The sequence below is a fragment of the Arvicola amphibius genome, chromosome 3 (genome assembly GCF_903992535.2).
Source record: "Arvicola amphibius chromosome 3, mArvAmp1.2, whole genome shotgun sequence".
NCBI classification, from domain to species: domain Eukaryota; kingdom Metazoa; phylum Chordata; class Mammalia; order Rodentia; family Cricetidae; genus Arvicola; species Arvicola amphibius.
In genome coordinates, this window is record NC_052049.1 from 55,491,052 (window position 1) to 55,500,920 (window position 9,869).

Below are 9,869 nucleotides of genomic sequence, written 5' to 3' on the forward strand. Positions count from 1 at the left end.
GCTCGCATGTGCATGTGTGTGCCTGTCTGCCTGCAGAGTATGGAGGAAGGAAAGGAATGTGGCAAAATATTAACTGGTTGTCTAAATCAAGAGGATATGGTGGGCTTTTGTTCTTTTCTTGCAACTTTTGTGGAAATTTGGATTTTTAAAGTTGAGATGTTTTAATTGAAGCAACACTATATGTCTTACTGTTTTAGGTGAGATCCTTAACCCTGTTTGTCACCCACTATCCACCAATTTGTGAACTAGAAAAATGTTACCCAGAGCAGGTGGGGAATTACCACATGGGATTCTTGGTCAATGAGGATGGAAGCAAGCAGGACTCAGGTATGCAATTCCTTATGGTCGCAACAAGGTGAATACTCTTGTCTTTCAGCTCGGTAACCCAAAGTTTATAGAAATATAAGTTTATTGCTTATTAATAATGCAAGCTGTGAGCATCTGTTATAAAGAACATTTGGGAAAATTTATTTGCTGTCAGCCTTGAGTTGTATAGCAAGTGCGTTTGTCTGTTTGCTAACTCGAAGTCCCCCATTCTCCCTCATCTGTTTCAATGGCAGCCCTTCTCCTAAGCAGGAGTTCCTTAGCCCCACACATTTCCCTCAGTTCTCATCCTAGGACAAGAGTCACCTGCAGAGGCTTCTTGGTCACCACCTCCCCCATATCAGTTAGCACTAGTTACTTACTACAGGTTACCCTAGAGTGGAGATGTGCTGTGTCTATACTAAAGGTGAATCTCAGGTAAAGGGCCTGGCCCGTGCCAGCCACTTGGGTAGAAGATCCACATTTTCTGCTTCTGAGTCCTGCTTTCCTGGCTTTTCCAGTACTGCTCCCATCAGAGGAGGAGATCTTTCCCTGAAAAAGGAATGATTAGCCAACAGGAGTAAGCGCAAGTGCCTAAGTAACCCAATAAGCTTTAGACACCCCCCCCCCCCCCAGTAGCAGTTTCTTTATGCTACCAGCCTGTGGTGGTCTGCACAGTTGGTATGCTGTAATGGAAAATCCATTATCTGCGACACTCCAGAGTCCAAATTAAATTCTGAAAAAGTAGTAAAGACAGAACTTAAAAAGGAAACCAGGCAGATGGGCCAAATAAAACAAAGTACTGGACCTAAGATAGATGTAATGGTAAGCAATCCCTGAGCCCTGAAAAACACATCGTAAATTCTCTCACTAAGTTTTCCTTCTTATTAATCTGCATCCAGTGCAACAGAAAGTGGCTTGCAAACAAAGGAGAATTCTGCAGTGGGGAGGGCATGAGGAGCTGCCTCCAAGAGCTTGCGAGCTCACTGCCTACCAAGAGCAGAATCCTATCCCCTGGAGTGCCTGACATTTTATTATATTGATTTAAACTTTATCCGTGGACATAATTCTTAGACTTGAACGGTGCTGGGCCCCTGCTAACAAGCTTCCGTCCCTTCGCTCCAGGCCCTTCCCACCCCAGGCTCGAGGCAGACTTTCCTCTTTCCTCCGCATCTGTCATAATTCTGAATGATATGCATAGTTCCCATTTCTTGGCACCTTATATTAGCAGTCTCATTGTGCTAGGACCTCAGCCTTCCCCTTCTGACCTCTCAACGTCATCCTTTATAGTGTGGTATGCCTGGCGCGTGCTTATTGCTTTAGCTGCCTCTGCAGTGACGGAAGGGCCCACTCATCAGACAAGCACATTCTCTTTTGTTTGCACCTACTTCTGGGTTCTAAGAATTAAATCTGCTTCATTTTTAGTTTTGCATTTTGTCATTTGGTTTTAGTCTGTAGTTGAATCCTCCTTAGCCCTCTGAGAGCTTTGAAAAATTCCTCTCTAAACATTGCCAACATAACGGAACCTTTCCCACTGGGTCCCTCCCGCTGGAGCTCTTTGTTTCTGCCCGGCCTGTTGCACATCTGTTGTCCCGAGGCTGCCTTTCTGGCCCCTAGGACTTTCCCTTCTAAGCGGTTGATTTCCGGTAACAAAGCACTCGATCACTGGATCCAACAGTAAGGTTGTCCAGTGTAGCATCTCAGTGCAGTCCCCAGCTCCTCCAGCAGTTCCCTGGCTCTCTCCCTGCCCCGCTGGCTCCATCCGTAGGCCAGTGTGAAGGTGGCTGTAGCTCTTCCAGATATCACACACTGGATGCTTGACAGTGTCCAGCACTAGAAGAGGAGCTCACAGCTAGGAGACTTGTCCACTGTTTGTTTATCTTACTTTTGGTGCTGGGTTTGAACCAGGCTTTGTTTATTCTGAGCCTATGTCTCTGCTCCTTCTTATAACTTACGTCTTAGGAGCTAGGCACCTTTTTTTTTTTTTTTTTTTTTTAGTTGCCTTCTAGCATCTCAGGATCATTCCAATCTCATTTTCAGAATTGAATTGCATCTAAGTGAGAATGGCAGAAATAACTTTGTCTCAAAATTAATCAGGATCCACTTCTTAGAGCTGGGCGTGAGGAGATTGGCCTAATTAAATGGACAGGAAATCAATTCTTTTTAATACAAAAGTTTTCTTAAAAGTGCAGTGGATTTTGGATAGGCCACTATGAATATCAACAAAATGAGACAAAATGTCCAAGGCCTGTGTTTCAAGGAGTGTGTGGTAGCCAAAGAAATGGATCAGCACCCGGGAAAACCGCTGTAAAAGCTTAGACAAAACTGGGTATTGTATTGCATGTCCGTCCCCTGATTCTTTGGAGGTGGAGCATGAAGGTCATCCTTAGCTACTTGGCTAGTTCAAGGCCAGCTTGGACTACGTGAGACCCCGTGTCAAGGGGTAAGAAGACAGTGTCTAATTAGATCCATCTCTAAACTTCTATACATCTATTTAAAGCAAGTTCAGAAGTGACTTGATCAGGGCCTGTGGAGCTAACTTGATTAGCTTAGTGGATAAATGTCCCTCTGCCAAGCCTGATGCTGAGTTCAGTCTCTGAAGCCCACGCTGTGAAAGGGCAGAACTGACACCCTCTGTGCTATGTGTGCACTGTTCCCCACAGCAGAACAAATCATTGTAAAAGAATTCGGAAATTATTTGATCAAAACACATCTCTTTAACAACATTCCTGAGAAATTTGACCTCACCATAGATTTTCCTAATTTTCTTTATAGTAGAAACATGGATTATTATATTCATAGACTCTGACAGTGATTAGTTTTCAAAATATCCCCTAAGAAAAGGGTGTAGCTCGTGAGACAAGAGCTCACTAAGAACCGTTGTGGTAAGGATATAGAAACAAACAATGGGTCGTTTTTATTCCTCTCCTCCCACCTGCCTCCTCCTGCCTCCATATTCTGACGTAGACATGTGCACGTGCATACAGCCTACCAAGAAGGTACAGGCTTACCAACAAAAAGAAAGCTCTAGGTAGCTGTGGAGAGTGATCACGTTCTTGACCTTGAAGGCATGAAAGCAATCATAATGCCAAAGTGAAGACCAGCCCACGGTGTTAGTCTCAGCCATTGTTTGTACTAGCACATGATAATAATGCATTCAAGGTTCAGGGTAGTATAATATAGTATGCAATTAAACTATAGTTTATAGCTGTAGTATGCCTTAAAAGCATTGTAAGAAAATATGCTGAAAGAAGAGAGGAGGCTGAGAGGTACAGGATCATATGAACCAAAAGTTTGTGGTGGCCCGGGTAATACAGTGAAGCCTGTCTTAAAAAATGTAAGGACAAACAGAACCATTGTGACAGCCATCTCTACTGTTTATATATAGCATATACGTATCTATTTATCATATGTAGCTCAATGTATGCTATATATTATATGTAGGGGGAAAAATAAGGACTCCTGGGAAACATATCAGCAAGTCCGTTTCTAAGAAAGGAGCTCTGTGCTGCGCACAGGCTGTCAGATGCTGCTGGCCAGCGCATGCTTGGACAGATGGGAGTACAAACAGATGAATGGATTTCGTCTTGCTTAAGAAAGACCAGCATGGAAGCTAGATTAGCCTGGAAAGAGCCAGGACTATTTTTTGTTTTAGGGTTTGCATTTTTGATGGCTACTGCTATTCACTTGCCTCTTCGTCTTGTGCTCATGAAAGAGTAACGTAAAGCTATGTACTGGCAGATTCCGGTCTTCCTTTCTTTGTCTCCCGCTGTCATTTGGAGGCAGAAGGTACTCTTAGTGCTTGCTAATAGACATCTGCATTGTGGCATTCTTCTCACCTCCTATTTGTAGCAAACCCCCTAGGAAAGCTATTATTTGTCTGCTCCTGAACTCTTAGGGGAGGTGAACCCCATTATCCTCTTCCACTGCTGTGTTCAGACTCTTGGCTTTCATCATCAGTAGTTGATTATCAAGGCATACACACTTGACAAAGAAAAGGCTGTGAGCGAAGGCTCTCGGTGAATTTACAGCGTGCGCTAGGGTTACAGAAACCATTGAAGATCTGGCCATTTGGGATGGGACCAGATGTGACTCAATACTGAGTTTTTGTTCTAAAGCTGCATGACCCTGCAGTGTTTTAGGTTCTGAACGATGTATGTAGCTCTGTACCTGAGATTGTCCAGTTCTGAAAAGCTTCAAATTTGTGGGGGTGGGGGACAGAGTTTGGAGGCTGGGATGGTTCTTCAGAATTACCTCAACTGGGAATTAGAGGGCCAGGCTTCTACATCCTTTATTATTTATCACTATTAACCTAACCTACAGTAGTTTCTAAAAACGTTCTGCAGCTTGCTATCTCAATACATCAGTTTAAAATAAAAATTGTCTATCTTTCTTGTGTGTCAGATACCTAGGGGAACTTGGCTGAGCACTTCTGAGAGCTTTGCCTGGAAGGCAGTCAGTTCATGTGACAGCCAGTGTAAACCTGTTTCCCAGCCCTTCTCACGGCTGTATACAGGCCTCCAGGTGTAGCCGCAGCTTGGTGCTGGCAAGCCATAGTCCTTCACTGACTACTGATGAGCGACAGGTTTACATAGGGACCTTTTCACGGGGCAGCCCACAGAATGGCTGCTGGCTTTCCTCAGAGCAAGCAAGAAAGGGAGGTGCCCAGGATGGAGGATGTGTCCTCTGGTCTGCTCTCTGCAGTGTCACATTTTGTCCATTAGAAGTGAGTCACTGGGTCCATCCCGTACTCAGGAGGAGGAAATAACAAAGGACATGAACACTATGTGATGGTTTCAGGCCAACAGCCTTCCTAACCCGTGGAAATAAACCTTTCTTCCCAAGGGCACCTGAGCAGCAGCATCCACTTCAGTATGCAGAGCTCCCCTAGCCAGAGTTTCCCTGCACTGTGGGACCCATCATGGCCTACTGCACATATGCCTGAACCATTCTCCATTAATGCAGAAGTTCAGTCCAGATTTCGCAATCACCCACTGTTCAAGACTGTCTTAAGCGAGTCAAACCTCCTAAATGCATAAGCGTTTTCAAAACTTTATCTTTTTCCTAAATCAATAAAACAAGCAGCAAATAAACAGAACAAATGTGTTCAGGCTGTGAGCTCTAACAGAGGCCTGTTGTGGGAGCCACTGTCATCTTCAGTCATCAGCTGGACCTGCCTTGCAGGGCAGTCTTGATCGCTTCCCCCCCTCTATTTCACAGGTGACATGGAGCAGGAGCCGGACTCTGTCACTTTTCTCTATCAGATAACCAGAGGAACCGCGGCGAGGAGTTATGGATTGAACGTGGCGAAGCTAGCAGAAGTGCCTGGAGAAATCTTAAGGAAAGCCGCTCACAAATCGAAAGAGCTGGAAGACTTGGTCAATCTGAGAAGGTTGGAATGGCCTTCATTTGTTCTCTGTTTTGCTTCCTAGTGGAAGTGCCACGCTGTTCAAGGAAGACCGCGGTTGTGTAAATGACCATGGGAACCTCTTTGGAGCTTGGGTTGAAGGACCACTGTGGAACCTCTTTTGCGGGCTTTCCTTCTGGCCAGAGGAAAAGTGCCTTTGGGCACAACTCAGATGAATTCAGCTCGTGGTTGTGCCAGCTCTTCATTAGGTGGCAAACAATTCTTGGTCTCTTTTTCTAAAGAATTACCTCAGTGTGTGCCAACCCCTTAGCTGCTGAGGAATTGGAGTTATTTTTAAGAGTTGCTAGATCACCATCAGTACTTGGGGCTGCGCAGAACTTCTCTCACTGTGCATCTGCAGTGATAAATAGCTTTCAGAATTAATTCTGTCACAGACGAATAAATGCCTCTGTGGGTAAAGGAGTTTGCCACCAGTCCTGACAACCTGAATTTGATCCCTGGGACCCACGTGGTGGAGAGAGAGACACCCTCTCCCCAAAGTTGACCTCTGACCTCCACATGTACACTAGGACACATTCCCATCCCCTAAATAAGCAAATGTAATGAAGGAAACTGAAAGAATTCTGAGAGGACTGGGGCATGGAGACCTGGCTCAGCAATGAAGAGTCCTTGATGTTCCTCTAAGGGACCCAAGTTCAGTTCCAGCACCTCCAGCAGGGGCTCACAGCCACCTGTAACTGCAGACTCAGGGGATCCAATGGTTCTGGCCTCAGTGAGCACCTTCATAGGCATGGTGCCCATAAACTCATTCAGACACACATCCATGCACATAAATAAAAGTAAAAAATTAATCTTGGCATGGGGAGAATTCTATCAGGATAGGAGCGCAAACTGCATAAAGCCATGCAGTCACGATCCACTTGTCACTTAGCTCTGATTGTGTGTGACAGCTGTAATCTGGCTTCTCTGTGCTCTCCGCACCTCTACCCTTTATGTGAACGCTGCCCACCCTTGGTAGCTAGTCAGTGTGTAGCCAGTTCTTGAGTTGCTCTTAGCATCCTCCTAGGCTATCCCTAGGGGCTACCACAAGGAAAGCACCCGTGAGCAAACTGCAAGTTACAACCCTTAGGAGCTGGCTGGAGTTCCCAGTGTCTTCTAGATCACTTCTGCAGCATCACACCAGAAGCAAGGGCAAAGTTTCAGCCTATTTCTGTTATAAGACAAATTAATATAAAAAATTTCCTGACAAGATTACCAATGGGAGCTCAAAGTCTAAACTTTAGCCTTCTGCAAAGTTCAAAGATGAATGTAATCTTTGTTGCCATCTAATCATCTTTTCCTGGAAGAAGTCAGAACAAGCCTCTACCTCTAAAGACTGCTGGGTGTGGTGGCATACCCATTTAATCCCAGCATGCTAGAGGCAGAGGCCAGTGGATCTCTGTGAACTAGAGGCTAGCCTAGTCTACATAGTGAGCTCCAGGCTAGCCAGAACTACACAATGAAATGCTGCCTCAAAGGACACACACACAAACTGACAGTAAAATAGTTGTTACTACTGTAGCCTCTAAAGCTAAAGAGAGAAAATTAGAAAGTTCAAAGATTACTGTAGACATTCATTTTCCCGACTAATATGCGGCATTTTAAAATCTGCATATCTTGATAAGGTGAATGTGGACATTACATTAAGATGGGATATTTCAGATCTGGAGAGAGGTGGCTCAGCACTGGCCATTCTTTCAGAGGATCCAGGTTTGATTCCCAGCACCCACATAGCAGCTGACAACACAAGGCATCTGACCCTCTCTTCTGGCCTCTGTGGATTCTAACCACGCACATGGTACATAAACATACATGCCAGCAAAACACTGATATATATATATATATATATATATATATATATATATATATATTCCCCCTTAAATATTTTTAAGATGGGCCATTTTGATGTTTATCAGGACACTGTATGCACTTCCCCTATCCATTAAGACTTTTCCCATCAGTTCTCTTGGTCAGCTCAAAGGAAAGCAAACTACTTCTTGTGTGGTAGGTGTGGATAAGCTACAGTAGTTGAGGATTAATCGCATACTCACATAACAGCAAGGATTCTGTACAGTCACCTGTAGCTTCCTGGGCACTGTACTAACTGACTCACCCACAGTGACACACCTCATCCTCATGACAACCTTGTGTGCTGGGACCAGATCTCAGCAAGATGCTGCTCCAGGACCACCAAGCTCATTAGGCCTGGGGCAGTAGTTGGGAACTCCCAGACCTTAAGTCGCAAGCCTGATGACTGCTGTGCTCCTCAGTGGTCTGCTGACGTTTTGCTCTGTTGTTTACCAGCTTTATTTTAGTAAATCAGTTTCACTTTTATCCTGGAAACATTTTCTAGGAATATTTTGTCTTTGGGGACAGATAAGAACCCCACCAGTCTCTGGCAGAGTCAAGAAGTCATAGGCCCCTCCCAGCAGGCAGCAGGAAGACATTCATGGGAATCAATAACCTGGATCTTTGATGCAGCTGTAGCCCTGGAGCGGGTGCACTGTCACAGCTTCCCGTCCACAGAGCCCTTTCTGTTCCCACCGAGTAGCTTTCCGTTGCTCCTGTGAGACACCCTCCTCCACTAATCCCATTTCCAAAATAGCTAATACTTTATTTTTTTCCCCCAGGAAAAGACTTAAGTATTTTGCAGACTTATGGATGGCCCGTGATGTAAAGGAGCTACACACGTGGACAGAGGAGCTGGAAACAGAGGGAATACAGACTTCTCTCCCACATTGATGTGAAATCCACCTTCTCTGAGCAAACTATGGAGAACCGAGGATGCAGACCGCACAGGAGAACCTTCTGATAGCAGCCTGTCTTTGTGACGTGAACACACGTGATAAGCATGGTCTTCCTGCTGAGTCAGAGTTCTTCCTCGGAAGGGAGAGCCTTTCAGGCGCTCATCTTCCCACCTTCCGAAGAACAAACACATTGGATGTGAAAACTTCACCGGGTAATTAGAAATTTCCTAGACAGTAAGTGAAACCAGCCACATCTCAGTGAAGCCTAGAATAGTGGCCCCAGGGCTGCGGTCACAGGGCCGAACAGTTTCCATTTCAGACAACTGGCAACAGACTAGTCTGATAGGAATCCACTTTTATGAGAACTACAAAATTTTATAATGCCTCTGTTTGTTCACCATTGACATAAACATTTTCGTGAGAAGTAGACCCATGAAGCTTCTAGAAGCCAGAGCACAAGAAGGAAGAAGCCATATGAAATTTGGAGAGCTAAATGTTGTCATCATTTTAAACAGCTTAAAGGTTGTATAAAATCATTGTATCAGTCATTTAAATAAAAACTGTGGAGTGAATACTTGCTCAAAGTTGTGATGTGACTTATTGAATTTTAATTTCCAGATACCAGATAGTTTTTATGTTATCCTCTTTCTCTTCTTTCTTTTTTTTTTCAGATGGGGTCTCACTATGTGGCTCTGACTGGCATGGAACTCACTATGTAGATCAGGCTGACCGTGAATTGACAGAGACCCACCTGCCTCTGCCTCCAGAGCGCTGGGATTTAAAGACGTGTGCCGCCACACCCAGCTGTTTTTATTTTCAACTGTGGAACGCCCTCAGGAGCTGACCTCGTTGTTCTGACTGCTTTGTTAACTAGGATGGCACTCGTCATCTCAGAGCTGAACCTGGAGGGTTTTTGGATTCACAGACACCCTACCTCCCTGCAAGTTTCGAGGGATGGACACTCAGCTGTGTCCCTGGGTTTTTCCGTACTTACCATCTGGCTCCTCATGTCCCTGTGCTCTTTTTGTTTCTAATGTAATCCTGCATGAGGGTTCTTCTCCCCCATTTACCATTCCTGCTCAGTTAAATTCCTTCCCATAGTCAATGGACATAGTTTTAATTCCTTCTTCTAGATTATTACCTACAGTGGCCACAACAGTGACCCATACTGACGAAGAATGTCGTTTGTTGCTGAGTACTACTGAATGGCTTCATTAATTGTGGTATTTGTCCACAGCACCATTTTCCCATTTAGAGTATGCAGATCAGCTAATGTTTCTTTCTCCGTAAACTTGTACAGATCCACTGTTGTTGGTTTTGGAGTGCTCTCATCACCCCAAGTGGGGTCCTTGTACCCACTGACAGTCATTCTGCACTCTCCCCAGAACCTCAGCACAAGACAACCCCTCATG

At 44.9% G+C, this 9,869-nt stretch overlaps 1 protein-coding gene across 2 annotated transcripts in view; it reads left to right on the forward strand.

The window, feature by feature from the left end:
- Positions 1–9,029, forward strand: part of Msh3 (mutS homolog 3) — a 140,650-nt gene extending 131,621 nt beyond the window's left edge. For both annotated transcript variants that reach the window (XM_038321228.2, XM_038321227.2), the window contains exons 22-24: positions 198–327; positions 5,524–5,695; positions 8,341–9,029. In XM_038321228.2, coding sequence (XP_038177156.1) covers positions 198–327; positions 5,524–5,695; positions 8,341–8,452 — 414 coding nt within the window. In that variant the 3' untranslated portion in view covers positions 8,453–9,029. The remainder of the gene's footprint in view (positions 1–197; positions 328–5,523; positions 5,696–8,340) is intronic.
- The last annotated feature ends 840 nt before the right edge of the window (positions 9,030–9,869 follow it).